The sequence below is a fragment of the Bison bison genome, unplaced genomic scaffold, assembly GCF_000754665.1.
Source record: "Bison bison bison isolate TAMUID 2011002044 unplaced genomic scaffold, Bison_UMD1.0 scf7180017864252, whole genome shotgun sequence".
In the NCBI taxonomy this organism is placed as follows: domain Eukaryota; kingdom Metazoa; phylum Chordata; class Mammalia; order Artiodactyla; family Bovidae; genus Bison; species Bison bison.
In genome coordinates this window covers 3,113,080-3,131,216 of record NW_011494824.1, presented here as the reverse complement: position 1 = coordinate 3,131,216, position 18,137 = coordinate 3,113,080, and the positions used below count along the sequence as shown (strand labels likewise).

At 35.7% G+C, this 18,137-nt stretch overlaps 1 protein-coding gene across 1 annotated transcript; it reads left to right on the top strand.

Annotated features, from left to right (window-relative positions):
* Positions 1 to 2,452: 2,452 nt before the first annotated feature.
* On the top strand, positions 2,453 to 16,709 carry TBCA (tubulin folding cofactor A). Its single transcript, XM_010847630.1, has 3 exons — positions 2,453 to 2,677; positions 13,796 to 13,882; positions 15,923 to 16,709. Exons 1-3 carry the CDS (start codon positions 2,468 to 2,470, stop codon positions 16,001 to 16,003), a joined length of 378 nt encoding a protein of 125 aa, XP_010845932.1. The 5' UTR covers positions 2,453 to 2,467; the 3' UTR covers positions 16,004 to 16,709.
* Positions 16,710 to 18,137: the final 1,428 nt, after the last annotated feature.

Genomic DNA, 18,137 nt, shown 5'->3' with positions numbered 1-18,137 from the left:
AAAATGAAAGCTTATTTACCTTCCAGCTGACCACCCCTACCCCACATCACTAGGGCTTTTCTTCTCAGGTAACCACAAATAAAGAGTTACCCAGGTATCCTTTGTTACTTGTTATTTGAGAATCTTTTGTTGTTTGTTTATATTCATGGCAGCGTAAAATTTATGCCTATTTGGTACTTTTTTTTTTTTCACTTTGAGATATGTCAGGATGAGGATTTAAAGGTCACATTCTACTATAAATACTGTTAACATTTTGTTATATTTCTTTCCATCTATATTGCTAATGCATGATCATGAAGGACAAAGATGAGCCTTGCTTGTACAACTCAAAATTCCGAACTGGAACATTTTAGTGTTTTAATATTTAGTATGCATTTTATGTGGTGATTTAAATCCAGACTTTAAATCTAACTTTAAAACCTTCTAGATAGTATGACAAAAGATTTTTTAGATTTGTGAACTTATTTTAATTCTGTTAGAATATGAAAATTGTATCATTTTTTGAAATACATTTAATCTTCCTTTCAAATGATTAGACAGAAGCTATGCTCTAGTTTGATTTTAAAATTCCTTCCCAGAACATAGTTCTAGAAGTAAGTTATCAAGCCAAGGGGAGAAAGCTGCTTTTAATAGGTATGGAACTGTGAACATTTTTTCCTTCTGTTCCTAAGATAATATGTATATAGGTATATTAGTGTTTTCTTGAACTGCACTTTTCTTTTACATTAAAAGTTTGATTAACGAGAACTAGGGGAGAGTGCACTATTATGATTAATTGAATTTTGATTATCTGAGGGATAATCAGTAGAACTTTGTATTGCTCTGTTCTTTATTGTCAAAAATCTTCCTGATCTCTATCAATACCTTTTCCTGCTTTAATAAATACTTGTTTCCACTGCTTGTCTGTGCAAGAACCATATCTAAATTATATATCCCAGTCCCTCACACAAAGAAGATCAGATGTAAAATTAAGTACATGACAAATACTTTTTAAAGATTTTGTTGTTGAAAATAATTTAATCTTTCTTTCTTTGGGATTTGGCATGCAATATTCTGACTCCTTTCCCAACAAACTGAGCTTTTACCATTATGTTGTTTCAGGTACGTGTGTAAAAGTTTGGATCGGTTCAGTTTAGTTCAGTTCAGTCGCTCAGTCACGTCCAACTCTTCGCGACCCCGTGAATCGCAGCACACCAGGCCTCCCTGTCCATCACCAACTCCTGGAGTTTACTCAGACTGATGTGCATGGAATTGGTGATGCCATCCAGCCATCTCATCCTCTGTCGTCCCCTTCTCCTCCTGCCCTCAATCCCTCCCAGCATCAGAGTCTTTTCCAATGAGTCAACTGTTCACGTGAGGTGGCCAAAGTACTGGAGTTTCAGCTTTAGCATCAGTCCTTCCAATGAACACCCAGGACCGATCTCCTGTAGAATGAACTGGTTGGATCTCCTAAGGGACTCTCAAGAGTCTTCTCCAACACCACAGTTCAAAAGCATCAATTCTTTGGTGCTCAGCTTTCTTCACAGTCCAACTCTCACATCCGTACATGACCACTGGAAAAACCATAGCCTTGAGTAGAGCCATAGACGGCCCCAAATAGTCAATAATATGGTACTGGCCCTAAAACAGACACTTAGATCCATGGAACAAAACAGAAGTCCAGAAATGAACCCACACTCATATGGTCAATTAATCTGTGACAAAGGAGATAAGAATATACAATGCAGAAAAGATAGTCTGTTCAATAAATGTTGTTGGGAAAACTTCTTTTCATGTGGAAGAATGAAACTGGAGCACTTTGTTGCACCATATTCAAAAATAAACTCAAAATGGGTTAGACTTGAATGTAAGATCTTAAATCATAAAACTCCTAGAAGAAAATATAGACAGTCACCTCATTTACTTTGGTCTTAGCAGTATTTTTTTGAATATGTCTCTTCAGCAACATAGATGGACCAGGAAGGTGTAGATGCTAAGTGAGATAAGTCAAACAGAGAAAATGCCAAATGATTTCACTTACATGTGGAATCTAAAAAACAAAACAAATAGACTCATAGATACAGAGAACAAACTGGTGGTTGCCAGAGGGAAGACAGGTCAGGGAAGACAGACCAAATAAGTGAAAAAGATTAAGAGATACAACTTTATTGGTTACAGATGATGTATAATTATGGTGATGATCACTCCATAATGTATAAAAATATCAAATCAGTATATTATGAACCTGAAACAAATATAGTATTATTAATTATAACTTAATTTAAGTAAATCAAGCAATAAAGAAATGTTATTTTTACATTGTAAATACAATTGCTATAATGGAATGTGTTTTTAATTAAAATTTTAAGAATACTATGCTTTGATAAGTTGATTTGCTTTAGTCAGGTATAAAATTTGAGAGCATAAGGCTCATACATCTATGGCTAAAGTATTTTTCTTCCCTTCCTTTCTCCCTGTCTAGTTACATATGCTTTTTAAAGTATGCTTTATAGTTACATTGTTTCTTTGTTTCTTGTTGTCAGTTGCTAGAGAGAAAGTTAATTCTCTGAAACATTTTTGGTTTATTTATAGATTGGTCAAAGAAAAAATGATGTATGAAAAAGAAGCAAAACAACAAGAAGAAAAGATTGAAAAAATGAAAGCCGAAGATGGTGAAAATTATGCTATTAAAAAACAGGTAAAATTATTATTTAAGATATAATTTTACCTTAAGACTTCAGTCTACAGTTCCTGTCTAATTTCATACTATCTTATAACTTTAAGTACCATCTTTGTGACCATTCATTTATTTACACAGCAGATATTTATTAAACCCCTGCTACTGGCCAAATGCTGTTTTAGGCACTCTTTCAGATGTGGCATTAAAACAAGAAAACAAACAAACCCAGATTCCTGCTTACTTGGCATTCATTCTCGTGCCACTGTCTGTCTCTGAGCCCGATAGAAAACATTCCAGAAGCATGCATTCAACTGATCACCTCTTGCCATGTCCTATCCCTTGTGCGTTCAAGCTAAGAATCTTGGTCTTCCCTCAACCCAGCTCATCGCCTCCAAAGAAGAAGCTATTCTCGCTCTTGTTCCCCCACTCTCAATAAATGGTACCTCCGCTTACTCAGATACCCAAACCAAAAGTTACAGGTCTCTTCTTGATCCCCAAGTCCTCTTTCTTTCTCCCTTGATTTCTTTCTCTTCTGCCACTATCCTAGTCCAGTCCACTATCATTTCTTGCCTGTACTACTGCAGAAGCCTCCTTGTTTATACTCTGTCTCTTGATAACCCTACATTCCTTTCATACTGCAGTAGCCAGGTTGATCTCTTTAGAATGTGTATCATATTACCTATTCCATTACCTAAAATCCAGTGTCTAATGAATTTAGAATAAAATCCAGATGACACTAGGTGAAAGGAGAATATACAAGAGCTTATATAGATAATATCTCATGACTTGTTTTTTCAAATCAGCTTTATGAACTCACAGTGGTTTTTATCATATAAATTTTGTTATATAGAATGGTAATAATGCATCCTTAGCTCAGTGGTTCAGACAGGAAAACATCTGTCTACAATGTGGGAGACCCGGGTTCGATCCCTGGGTCAGGAAGATCCTCTGGAGAAGGAAATGGCAATCCATTCAAGTACTATTGCCTGGAAAATCCCATGGACAGAGGAGCTTGGTAGGCTACAGTCCATGGGGTCGCAAAGAGTCGGACACGACTGAGCGACTCCACTTCACTTAGCTCAGGCTTAATTAAGCAAAATTAATCCCTTAAAATGGACTTCTCTGTAGGTAGTTGCTTTCTGTGTTGCCAAAGGAATGCAGTGGCACCTGAAATGTCTTCTTTCTGCAGGCTGTCCAAAAAGAGAACTTTCTTATTTTCTTGACTTTCCGGGAGAGCCTGCCTTCCTTTGTGTGTGATACAATAAAGGACATTTTTATGAGGGAGGATTTGTAAACAGGTATGTGGGTATAGTATGTCCCCCAGTATGTTTTTTGTAAACTGCTCTTCATAAGGATTTACATACATAATTTAACTTTTTGATTCTTAAAATTATGTTAAATGTGTTTTGATAGCTTCTTCCATAATTATTCATATCCCCTTGTACCTCTCTCACTACGGTACTCTATTGTTTTCCCACATCTAGTGAGGAGCATTGTAACATTGTGTATCACGTATTTCACCCAGGTTCTGCTTGGATCCCATCCAGCTTGTTTTCCCACTTTTGTAGTTCAGTTTTTTTCCCGCTCAGTGCTTTTTGTCACCAATAGTCTGTTTTAAAATAGTCCTATAGCTAGAACATGAGTTGTAAGTTACATGGAATGGGGAATGTGTTTCCTTTCTAAACGTTTCTGTGTGCTCAGTTGAGTCCAACTCTTTACGACTCTGTGGACCATAGCTCCTCCGTCCATGGAATTTTCCAGGCAAGCTTACTGGAGGGGTTGCCTTTTCCTACTCCAGGGGATCTTCCCAACCTAGGAATCAAACCTGCATCTCTTGCATCTTCTGCATTGGCAGGCGGATTCTGTACCACTGCACCACCTTTCTAAACACAATTCTACAAACAGTGCCACAGATTATCACAGAATCTGTTTTATTTAATTTTTAATATTTGTATATTATCTTTCAATAAAATTACTGCTTGATAGGTAAGAATTAACTCTATTGAATCCTGTGTTCTAATTGTAATTTGATGATATTAGCCACTTACTGGCAATATCATTGATTGCATATGCAGATATAAAAGGGAAAAAGTGAGTGAAAGTTGCTCAGTCGTGTCTGACTCTTTGCAACCCCATGGACAGTCCATGGAATTCTCCAGGCCAGAATACTGGAGTGGGTAGCCTTTCCCTTCCCCGGGGGATCTTCCCAACTCAGGGATCAAACCCAGGTCTCCCACATTGCAGGCAGATAGATTCTTTACCAGCTGAGCCACAAGGGAAGCCCAAGAGTACTGGAGTGGGTAGCCCATCCCTTCTCCAGCAGATCTTCCTGAGCCAGGAATTGAACCAGGGTCTCCTGCATTGCAGGCAGATTCTTTACCCGCTGAGCTATCAGGGAAAATATTTGTTCAAAAACCCTTTCTACACTCAGCCATGTTAAGATTCTTTTGTCACAGTGGTCATGGTTTATAACATGATTTCCTAGATTCATAGTCAGCCTAGTACTTAAATTTAAGACTATCATCCCATATCTAATTACACAACAGTAAATTTTTCATGTTTGCTAGTCTCAACCTGCACAATATACAGTTGTCCAGTTTTGTTTCAGAGTCTCACTGAACTTTGTCTTTCCTCTCACTCGGCCTACGTGCCTTTCTCGGTCCCTTTCCCTAGCGCCTGTGCTGTTTGTGCAGCCGTTTATGTTTTTCTCGCATGCGAGGGGAGTTGCGCTGCCAGAAGCACTGCTCTGTCCCTACTTGCCTACTGCTTTAAGGCCAGTCGTTGCTTCTTGACATTTGCTGACGCCCCTCATAAGAAATAGCAAGAGAGCCAAATGCCAGATTTTGTGGGTTCTCTCCTGTTTTCCCTGTATTTCCTCCTTTTCTGAGCTAAATGCCATCTGCAATCACTTCTCACTGTCTTGGCTTGACTCTCACTTGGTTCCATTTGCTCTGGCTTTCCTGAATCTTCTGAACCAGCCCTGTTTTATAACATACACATACAGTGCTGTCCCTGTCAAACTTCTTACCTGAAATTGATTACCAAAATTGTTCTCTCCTGGAGTAGGCCTCATTTTGGTTCTTTTAAAGTAAACTAGGCAGAAGTTTCAGGGCCCTAGCAAGCCACAATACCAAAGAGTCATTCTGCTGTCCTTTGTTCTCTGCTAAAAAGTATAACACAATATTCAGAAGTTAACCGAATACTGATGTTAGCCTTCTTCTGCTTATGATACTCCTCTTTTCCTCCACCTTCCTCATCATACTTAATTTTTACATGAACATGAGTTTTCATTTTTTGAGATAAATGCCCAGGTAATTTCTGGGTTATGTTAGTACATTTTTTGCTTTAAAAGAAACTACCAAGATCTTTTCTGAGTGGCTGTATTCGTATCATTTTATGTTTCTGTCAGTCATCTTTGATGGTTTGACTTCTCCACATCCTTGCCAGCATTTGGTGTTATCACTATTGTTTTTTAAATTTTGTTTCTTTTTGGCTGTGCCAGGTCTTCATTGCTGCCCCAGACTCCCACTAGCTGCAATGAGCGGGGCTTCTCTTCCTTGGCGTGTGCAGGCGCTCACTGTGGTGGCTTCTCTTGAGTGGAGCACAGGGCTCTCAGCTTCTGCAGTTGCCGTGTGCAGATTCTAAAGCGCTGCACAGCAGGTGTGCTGCGCAGCCTTAGTTGCCCCGTGGCATGCAAAACCCTCCTGGATCAGGGTCAAACCTGTCTCCCCTGCATTGGCAGGCGGACTCTCAACCACTGGACCACCAGGGCAGTCCTGGTGTTATCACTGGTGTTTTCACCATTTTAATTTTGACATTTACCCATCACATCTACGTGATTAGTGTATAGTGACAGCTGATTTTGCTTTTAATTTGAATTTCCCTAATGACTAATAGTATAGAACTTCTCATTTGCTTATTGCCCATCTGTATATTCTCTTCAGTGAAATGTCTATCCATGATTTCTGCTCATTTTCTAATTAGATATTTTGTTTCTTTCAGTTTTGAGGATTTTTAATATTTTCTAGATAAATGCCTTTGTTGGATATACAGTTTTCAGATATTTTCTTTTAGTCCTTATTTTGTCTTTCTACCCTCTTAATACAATCTTTTATTGACCAACAGTCTTTAACTTTGAGAACGTCTCCTTTACAGCTAATGTACCCTTTTGTGAATCATACTTTTGATGTCAAATCTAAGGCCTCTTTGGCTAGACTTTGGTCATGAAGATTTTCTTATTTTCTAAAAGTTGTGTGGTTTTATTTATCTCTTACATTCACGGCTTCAATTGAGTTTGAGTTAGTTTTTATTTAAGGTATATGTGTGTGTGTGCTTAGTCGCTCAGTCGTGCCCAACTCTTTGTGACTCCACGGAATGTAGTCCACCAGGCTCCTCTGTCCATGGGAATTTTGCAGACAAGAATACTGGGAGTAGACTGCCATGCCCTCCTTCATAGGATCTTCCCAACCCAGGGATCAGACCCAGGTCTCCAGCATTGCAGGCGGATTCTTTATGGTCTGAGCCACCAGGGAAGCCCATGTAAGGTGTGAGGTTTAAAGATTCATCTTTTTGCCTGAGTGCCCAGTTCCAGCAGCATTTGTTGAAAGGGTTATATCCTTCCTCCACGGAAATGCTTTTGTTCCTTTGTCAGAAACCAGGGGGACTAGTTTGTGTGGATCTATTTTCGGGTTCTCTTCTGGTCCATGAATCTGTGTCTAACTCTACCAGTACCACACCATCTTCACACTGGGAAGAGTGAGCCCTCTCACTTGCTTCTTTTTCTCTCAGAATTATTTCTCCTATTCTAATTTTTTTGCCTTTCCGTAAAAATTTTAAAATAATGATCTCCATTAAACCTGGAGATCAACTTGGGGAGAATTAATGTCTTTACTATGTTGAATCTTCCAGTCAGTGAACATGGTAAGTCTCTCCAGTTAATTTAGGTCTCATTTCTTTCTTAGAATTGGGTTAGCCAAAAGGTTTATTTGGGTTTTTCCAAATGAACATTTTGGTCAACCCAATATTTTGTAATTTTCAGCATACAGATCCTATACATGTTTTGTTAAATTTAAACCTAAGTATTTCATTTTTTTTTGAGGGTATTATAAATGGTATTGTTTTTAGTTTCACTTACCAATGCTATATTTGTTATTAGATATAAAAGTGCAGTCTTTTGTGTGTTGATCTTAAAACCTGCAACCTTGACTTTGCTGACTTCACGGATTAGTTCTGGGAGTTTTGGGTGGATTCCTTCTGACTTTCTACATAACAATCTTGTCATTTGCAAATAAGGACAGTTTCATTTGGGGCTTCCCAGGTAGCACCAGTGGTAAAAAACCTACCTGCCAATTCATGAGATGTAAGAGACGTGGGTTCAGTCCCTGGGTTGGGAAGATCCCCTGGAGGAGGAAATGGCAACCCACTCCAGTATTCTTGCTTGGAAAATCCCATGGACAGAGGAACTTGGTGGGCTACAGTCCATAGAATCACAAAGAGTTGGACACGACTGAGCGGCTAACACTACACTATGGTTTCACTTCTTTTAAATCTGTATGTCTTTTATTTATTTTTCTTGCCTTGTTGCTCTGGCTGGAGCTTACAGTGCTATGTTTAATAGGAGAGTAAACGTACTTATCTTGTTTTCAGTCTTAAGGGGATAGCATTTAGTTTTTTTACCATTATAGGGGTTTTATACATGGTCTTTTTCAAGTTGAGAAAGTTCTTTGTTTATAGTTTTGTTCAGTATTTTTGTCATGAATAGGTATTGGGTTTTGCCAAATGCTTCTTCTGTGTCATTTGGTAAGAGCACATGAGTTTTCTTCTTTGGATTGTTGAAACTGAATTACATGGATTAATTTCTAAATATTGAACCAACCTTGATTGTGTTATATAATTCTCTTAATTCTTGGATTTAAATTGCTAGTATTTTATTGAGGATTTTTGCATCTAAGTTTATGGGAAATAATGGTCTGAAGCTTTTTTTATTAAGTTGGGAAGTGTTCCCTCTTTTTTCTTGAAAGATTTGTATAAAATTGGTGTTAAGTGTTTAAATATTTGAAAACATTGTTCAGTGAAAGCATCTAGGCTTAGAGAGCTCTTTTTCAAGAACTTTTTAATTAAAAATTTGATTTATTTAATAATTATAGAACTGTTCAGTTTATCTGTTGAGTTTTGGTGGTTTATAGTTTTCAAGGAACTGATCCGTGTCTTCTAAGTGGTTGAATTTATGAGCATTATGAACATTACTGAGCATTATGAACATTTGTGAGCATTATAAAATTACTTTTAGCATTTTTTTTCTCATTTTGTTGTTTGTGAGATCTGTACTGACATTCTCTCTTTTGTTACTGATAGTGGCAATTTGTGCCTTTTTACTTAATATTTGTCAGTCTTAACTAGAAGTCTATACCACAAATAAAGCTTTGTTTCATTGCTTTTTTCCCCTCTGTTCTCTTTCTATTTTTCATTTTATTGATTTCTGTTCTTGTGTTTGTTATTTCCTTTCTTCTGCTTCTATAGGTTTATCTTGCTCTTCTTTTTCTAAGTTCCTGAAGTAAAAACTTAGCTGTTTAATTTGAGATCTTTCCTCTTTATGAATCTAAGCATTTAGTGCTCTAAATTTCCCTCTCAGCATTGCTTTATCTGAAAATCCCAGAAGTTTTAATATGTTGTGTTTTCATTTATCTATGTATTTCTCTGTTTCCTTAGAGACTTCCTTGTTGTGACCCATTAGTTATTTGGAAGTATGTTGTTTAATTTGTAAATGTTTACAGGTTTTCCTGCTGTCTTTCTGTTACCGTTTTCTAATTTTATTCCATTATAGTCAGACATGTACTGTTTTATTTCAGTACTTTTAAATTTGTTGAGGTATTTGTTCATTTTGTGTTTGCTCCCTTTGGTCCAGGATGCAGTGGACACCCACTCCAGTCCTCTTGCCTGGAGAATCCCGTGGATGGAGGAGCCTGGTGGGCTGCAGTCCATGGGATCGTGAAGAGTCAGACACTACTGAGCAGCTTCACTGTCACTTTTCACTTTCATGCATTAGAGAAGGAAATGGCGACCCACTCCAGTGTTCTTGCCTGGAGAATCCCAGGGACGGGGGAGCCTGGTGGGATGCCGTCTGTGGGGTCGCACAGAGTTGGACACGACTAAAGCAACTTAGCAGCAGTAGCAGCATAGTGTACTATAGAAAATGTTTCATAGGTGCTTGAAAAGAATTTGTATTTTTGTTTCATAGGTGTAGCGTGTTCTGTAAATGTCAATTATATCTTTTGATGGTGTTACTGGGTTCTTTTATATCTTTGCTATTTTTTTTTTTCTCTAGTACTTCTGTCATTTGCTAAAACTGGAGTATTGGAATCCTCAGCTGTATTTGTGGCTTTGTCTCTCCTTTTAGCTTTATTGTGTCTAGTTTCATGTGTTTTGAAGCTCTTTTTTAGTATATACACATTTAGGATCACTGTGTTTTCTTGATGGATTGATCAGTTTATCATTATGTAGTATCCCTCTGTGTCCCTCATAATTTTTTACTCTTAAGTCTATTTTATCCAGTATGAATCCAATATGAATATAGTCGCTCCTGTCTTTCTTTTTTTTAATGTTTGCATGGTATATCTTTTTTCTATTCTTTTTTTAACCTATCTCTTTCATTTGAAGTGAGTTTCTTGTAGACCTGTTTTTAGCTGGTAAATTTAGACCATTCATGTTTAAGTAATTATTGGTATGTCAGTGCTTAGAGCCCAGATTATTTTTGACTCATAGGATTCTTCTTTCATCCTTAACCGTTCATCAGTAACCACAAAACACAAGTCAAATGAACTTTTTCTTTCTGTCTGTCTGTCTGTCTGCTTCATGGCATGGTGACTGGGTCCTAAGAGAAGTGTTTCCCAAAGTGATCATTCCAAGAGATCCATGTAGAAGCTACAGGGCTTCTTAAGATGCAGCTTCAGGTCTTCAGTTTCAGAATGCCCCTTCTGCCACATCCTGTTGGTTTCATAGTACCAGACCAAATTCACTGTGGGAGGTGACGCCATGGGCTCTGTCTCGGCTGCTGACTGCTGGTGCTACGAACACACATGCTGGAGCTGAAATCGGGCTGTAATTCACAGCCGGTTAACCAGCTGATCACACTCAGAGTTGGCTTTATCGTTTGTAAATTGAGGACACTAGACTGGATGACATCCCAGATGTGGTTACGTCCTTTCTAACTCTATGTTTCTGTTTCTTAGATATCTTTTTCCCCAGTTTTATTGAGGTAAAATTAAAATGTATATACTTAAGCTGGGTAGCTTGATGGTTTGATGTACATTTACCTTGTAAAATATCTACCATATTCACGCTACTTAACATATCCATCACCTCACATAGTTACTGTTTTTTTTCTTCATCAAATAGGTTTCTTAACTTGTTTATTATCACATTACCATTTTAGCACCATATAAAAGAAGAGACTTAACCATTGTTCCAGTAATCTCTGAACTACTCTTAGAGCTCAGTTTGACAAACTAATACAGTTACCATTGGTTCCAGAAGCAGCCAGTATCTAACATTAGACTGTCTATAGATTATTATAGGTATAGCCAGCCCTGCATAAATGATCTGGATCATTAAAGGAGCTAGAAACCACTGGCTAGGTTATTTCACACACTCTTCTCTTTGAAAAATTAAAGATCTGCTAATAGGTTTTTCCTTTCTAATGTATGTATGTTTGATTATGACAGAAACTGATAATATTTTAGTTCAGTGGTTTATTCACTGTTACAATGAGTCTTGCTAAGCTTCCCCCAGGATCCTTAGTTAAACTCAGTCTTGTCATAGTCAGCACTAAATAAACTGACAGTTTATCCGGATATCTTAAACAGAGGCACCATTCATTTGACTACTTCCAAAAAGAACACTTTGAATGGTAATACTTTTTTCATTTATTCACGTGTTTTGAGGGGTGTCTTTACTGTATAGTCATACCTTATATACTGTCTTTTTAAATTATTCCTGACAATTGTAATTCACTGTTGAAATTATATGAAGTATATGATTTGTGGCCTTGATAAAGATGTGGTTTATGGATCCCAAACCATAGTTATCACTGTACTGTGTGAAGTACAGTGAAGCAGTGTTAAGTGTTTATTTTCATGTTTATTCTCCCATATGGATTGGAGGATGAGGCCTTCTCTTTTTCATATTTATATCCCCTGTACCTGACATCCTGCAACTATATAGTAAGCTTATTGTATGAAATGAGGCTGATATATGGGAGAGACTGAGCTTTGGCCCTTCTTAAGTCAAAATCCTTTTTGATTAATTGAGGGATATAGAACAGTAATGAATAGAAGGTACTTTGGACAGCATTGTTTAAAGTTCATTTCAGTAACAACACTAAAGCTTGCCAAATAAATTTTATAAGTATACATTTTGGCTTATCATGTGTTTGACCCAATTCTTTATATTTGTTTCATCTTGTTTAATTTCTATAAACTAGGGGGGTCCATAGGAGAGAAAATATGAATTCCTTACCCAATTAAATGTCCTGTCACTGACTTTTCACATGTATTCAAACTAACCAGACACACAAAAAATTGTTAGTGGCTCAGTCGTGTCCAACTCTTTGCAACCCTATGGACCGGACTCCTCTGTTCATGGAATTCTCCAGGCAAGAATACCGGAGTAGGTTGCCATTTCCTTCTCCAGGGGGTCTTCCCAACTTAGGGTCGCATCCAGGTCCCCTGTATTGTAGACAGATTATTTACAGTCTGAGCCACCAGGGAAGTCCTCAAAAATAGATTAATGGCAATGATTGAATTGCCATGGTATGGTATGAATAGCTATAAAATAAAGTCATGATCCTGTGTTTGGAATTTTCAACATGTGCCTTATTAGCAAAAGAATTACAAGTTCAGCAAGAGATTTCACCTAAGAAAAGAGATGTGGATAGAGAGCATTGTTGTATATTATAATTTTAATTTTTATTTATATTGTGAACAATGGTAAAACTTTTGGGAAAAGGAAGAAGGCAGTGGGATTCATTAAAGTTGCTATTAGAGTATAATAGGATTATGGTTACCATTAAATTATGTCATTTGTTTTTAATGTGAGTTAGATAATAAAGCTTTTAGGTTAAAGATCAAGATTTTGTAGCCATTTAACCAAAGGTATTTGACCAAACATTACTCTTTGGAAATAAATGTTTCATTGATCTCTGTGTCTCTTTCTAAGACTAGTTTAAGGAGATAAAGCTTCATATTTCCTTGGGAAAAAGACTTATTTGAGGTCCAACATCTGATACTAATATATTTACCCTCTTACTGATTGGGTTTCCCATTCATCCATTTGATTTTTTTTCTTCTTTTTATGATTTGATATATTATAGTCCAGCTTCAAATGGTGAATTTTTAAGTCGAGAAATATCCTCCAAAATAAAGATTCCTGTGTTTAATTCTGTAGTGTCTGTCTTTGGGAGAAGTAGAAGTTCAGATTCAGAGGGGTGCCTGGTTGGTAATTTGGATCAAACTGCATGGGGAGAATAATCTCTCCCCTAAAATGAAGCACAGGGATAAGTAATAACTTTTTATGCATGATAAGCATCAGAAATATGAACCTGCTGGTCTTTGCTTTTCATTTTTCCTCACCTCTGTCTTTCAGTTAGAACCTCCTGCGGTGTGCACACGATGTGATCAATAACTCAATAACTTTTTTCATGCAGTAATTATCTCCATGTGATATTATCTGAGCACTGTTTTTCTTTATTACTCAAAAGATGCAGGAGATATTTATATAACCAGCTGATCCCATTTTGGATAACGGTGCTTTGTGACAGCAGGAGAAACAGTTTATTTTAAATAACCTTTTAAAATAAATGCTCTATGAAAAGCTTTCAGAGTTAATTTTTACTTAGCGTGAGAAGGTGATTACCGAAAAGGTTTAGATCGAAAACTTGTACTTTGTATATTTTACAGTTTGATAGTCATTCTTTTGATAGTCATTCTTTTTTAAACACAATTAAAATTAAAATATTGAACCATTTAACATAACCATAATTTTTTTCTGATTCCTCTAAATCATTTTGTATATTTTCAGAGGTGTGAGCTAAATGTGTAAGTTCTGCCATCTCTGCGTGTCTCATAGGTTGTTTCGTTACAGGCCGAGATCCTGCAGGAGTCCCGGATGATGATTCCAGACTGCCAGCGCAGGTTGGAAGCGGCGCACACTGATCTTCTGCAGTTATTAGTAAGTAGTACTTCTCTGTCTTATGTTTCAATGTTTTTTCAGTCTAATACATCAAAGGCCAAAATTTTAACTCTTTGACACTGAAAACTAGTTGGTGACATTTTGTTTACTTGCTCAGTGTATTTTTAAATAATTAATGGAGTTTAAGTCGTGTTTAAGTTATGCCTTCAGTAAAAGTACTGTGTCAGCATATTCACTGTATTCATTTAAACTGAGTTGAAATATATTTGAGTTATCATGGTATTCATAGTACTAATATTGTCCAGCAGTATCTTGAATGATTCGATTTTCACACATAAAGATCTTTTTTAATACATTAAATGTAAGTATTCTGTTTGATGTTTTAAAAGATCCAGATGTTTCAAATGAATTTAGGCTGTTTTACAAAGGATTTGGAATTCTTCCCAATTCAAACCTAAAACGATTTGAGAGAGGAAAGAAAACCCTGTATGGTAATATATAGGCAGTCCTTTCATATTAACTTGGAGCTGGTAACACTCTTTATCATACTTGCTAGTATAAATGTCTTGTAATATAGTAGCAGAATCATTTTAAAAAGGGATTCTAAGAAAAATGAGAAGTTCTTTTTTATATTTTTTAAAAAAGATAAAAGCAGAATACTGTATACATGCCAGTTATTATTGCTATTTGATGATAGTTTGATTTCTGTCATTTCCTTTATTAACCTTTAGTTTCTAGTTCTTGAGCTAATATTAATTACCAGCTACATAGCTGTCTCCTGTTCACAGTTGTTTCCTATACGTCAAACATAGTGAGGCTTTTTCAGGTTGATCATATGTATATATTCTTGGAAAGAGAATGAGATTTGTTTTCCCACCAAAATAATATCAGGACTAAGTCTGTAGAAAAAACGAAACAGAGAAATACTCACATTTTACTTTACTTTTGAAACAGAACTCGTATTTATCTGTAGAAACCTTTTAAAAGCAGGATAACTCTCTTCAAAGCCAAAATGAAGCTAAGTTTTTAAAATAAAAGAGGTGAAATAATGAAAGCTGGAAATAATTACTCTATTAAAATATTACCCGGAACAGAAGCATCATTTGTATCTCCTGACAATTGAAATGCTTTTTTCTCTCATGAATGTAGTAACCAAGAAAGTAATAAAAACTGCTTAAAAAATTGTATTGTCTTTGGATGATATATTTGTGTGTGAGCATATATTCAGCAATGTCTGTACCCTCGAAGGGCTTATATGTTCTAACAGAGAACAAAGGTGTGTTCAAGTGTAATAGAGAAGTTTAAGAAATTCTTACCTGTAGTCTGAATTAAGCAAATCCTCAGTCATTTTTCCTTTAAAATTTCATATTAAATACACGTACACACACTTTATCTCCTCTTCCCTCTAGCTGTTTGTATATATTCATCTTTTATTGCGTGACCTGAATTGCTGACCATAGCTTTGTTTACTAAAAAATCAAACAAAATTTGTTATACTCTATGCTTATTAACTTACATTATTTCATTTATCTGTTACAATTAAATAATAGTTTTGTGTATGATATACCAAGGAAGAACTCAGTCTTTACATGTCAGAAACTGAAAGCTGTTGTTTCCATGTAGTAGGGTATATAATACTCATCAATAAGAAGACAGTTCACTTTTCTGATTCAAAGACTGTACTTAACTGTAGTGTGACACCTGTAGCCTTCTTTGTCATTGTGAGTAGCTGTAGGATTATTTTGGTCTGAGTGGCATCATGTATGTAATGCATTAGTAAATAATTTTTTTACTGTTAGTGCATTAATAATAACCCCATTTTATTGTGTTAATAAAGTGAGATACAATGTTTTAATTTTTTTCTGAGGTTTTAATTACTTACTGTAAGTGGCTTTAGATGACCATGTTTTTTGCTTATTATATAAGAATATACAATATTGTATATTATGTATAACAATGTATAAAAAATATATATTGTTTTAATTTTTGAGCTGCTTATCTTGATAGTTTGTAATATCTGAGTAATTAGTACTGAAGTTCAAGAAGAATAAACCTAATTTTTATTACATTTAATTTCAGGAGAGTGAAAAAGACTTGGAAGAAGCTGAGGAATATAAGGAGGCACGTTTAGTACTGGATTCAGTGAAGTTAGAAGCCTGAATTTTTCTGTACAGGGTATTTTTTGCAATCCTAGGATCCATTCCACAATTCATTATTTTTGACCACTGCTATGTGTTCAAGTAGTATGAAAATGTGATTCTTTTTATGCAGTGCATATATTTTTCTTTGCCTAATTTAATGTGTCAAATAAATGAGTTCATCTAATAAAATTGCTTCTTTCATACTTTACAGAGTATTTTAATTAACCTTTTAGCATTAAGTCATAGCCATTTTTGACAGAGAATTAAAATCTGTTAGGTTCTATTTAAAGTCTAGATGTTTTGCTGCTTAAGCGTGAATTAAATTAAAAGCAGGGTGATTTTTTCTTCTAAGATAAATATCCAAATTTTGAGTATTTTATTCTGAGTAGCATACAACTCCCAGATAAGAAAGTAACAACACGGGACTTCCCTGGCAGTCCAGTGGTTCAGACTCCATGCTTCCAAGGCAAGGGGTGAGGGTTTGGTTCACGTTGGGGAACTAAGGCCATCCCCCATGCCCCGTGGCATGGCCAGAAGACTAAAAAAAGGAAAAGTAAGGACTTCTCTATGGATGCAGCCTTACATATTTATTTCTTCACAGTGAAAGTCCAGCATTTCCATTACTATGAACTGATAGGAAACACTTAAATCTTTTTCCAGAAAAATGTATACAGAAAACACCAACCATTTAAATCTTTAAGAATAAAATGTTTATGAATAATAAAGAATTGAATTGTGTTTTAAAGGAATAATAAATGTTGCCAGTACTGAGAAATAAATAAATAAATAAATGTTGTACCATGCTGGGAAATGTTAAATGGAAAGGGAACCTCTGATTTATAGCTTTTGCTCTTTTCTGTAGTGTAAATACTCCCACTGTGACCAATTTCAAGTGACTAATGTGACATCACCGAACAGAATTGGGAAGGTTCAAGCTAGCTCAGCTACAGCATGCACTGGTCCAGCCAAACCTGAATTATCTTGATTGACTAGAAAAGGGTATTGTTGCATCACAAAGCTTTTTCCTAGTACTATTGTAAACCTATAACTTAATCTTTTGAGCTTATTTTTTTAAAATATATGATACTTGTTTCATTATATTTCTAGAAAATATGTATGGGCCTTATGTCACCAACCTAACATGAACCATGATCTAATGAACCAAAATAGTAATACATTTATACTTTAAAACTCATAATTGAAAATATAAAGAAAATGAATTTTTGCTGCTATAAAATACATACTTATAATATGGTTGATCAGATTTTGGAAGTTGCAGATGATAACTAGAAACTAACATTTATTGAATCTGAAAAAGATCAGAGAAGAGAAAAATAATACTATTCTTTAATATTATTTCTAAAGCCTGCTCTGTTTAAAAGCATAGAATGTATCATTTATAAAATAAAACTTTCACTCATTTAGAAAATTACTTCATCAGAGAATAGCATATATCTGAAGCATTTCTAAATTGAAATGTCATCATTTTAAAACATATTACATGCCGTTTTAAAGTATTTGAGGTAGAAGAGGGGAAGGGTGAGGAAATAAAAACTATAATTACAATGTAAAATTTTATACTAAGATTCAGTATTAGAGAGTTAAGGATCAGGAGAATTGAACTTCTTAGATTATCTTGTGGTTTCGTGTTAAGAACAGGTGGAAGTTTTTTGGTTTCAGGCTTGTGTTTTTGCTTTTCGCATATTGAGTTTTTAAATTCATTAAAACATTCTGAGAATTGTTGACATGGTCCAGTTGTTCTTGTGGCCAAGAGGCACATTAAGAGCAGTTATAATCGATTAAGCATTAACTTGTTTTTAAGCTTTTATTTAAAATCTTCTATTTGTGTAACAATAAGTAGAAATTTCCTAAACTAAGACCTCTAATTAACATAGCAGCTGCTCAATAAACATTTGTAGAAAAAGTGAAAAGCAAGAACATGTCTAACATCGGGTCTCCTGCATTGCAAACAGATTTTTTACCACTTGAGCCACAAAGGAAGCCTGTCCAACATGTGGAATGAGACAGAGAATGCTCTGGAGGATTATGTCTCATCATAGACAAAACACAGTAATAGAATGCTTTTCAAGCTGTTTTGACCACAAAGCACAATAAGAAACACATTATTTTCTATAGATGCATAAACAGTGTAT

Excerpts from the sequence above, each read along its gene's own strand:
- TBCA (XM_010847630.1), top strand. The coding sequence starts at position 2,468 with ATGCTTTTTAAAGTATGCTTTATAGTTACATTGTTTCTTTGTTTCTTG. Across the intron at positions 2,678-13,795 it reads ATTATGCTATTAAAAAACAG|GCCGAGATCCTGCAGGAGTC; the intron begins GTAAAATTATTA and ends GTTTCGTTACAG. Across the intron at positions 13,883-15,922 it reads CTGATCTTCTGCAGTTATTA|GAGAGTGAAAAAGACTTGGA; the intron begins GTAAGTAGTACT and ends ATTTAATTTCAG.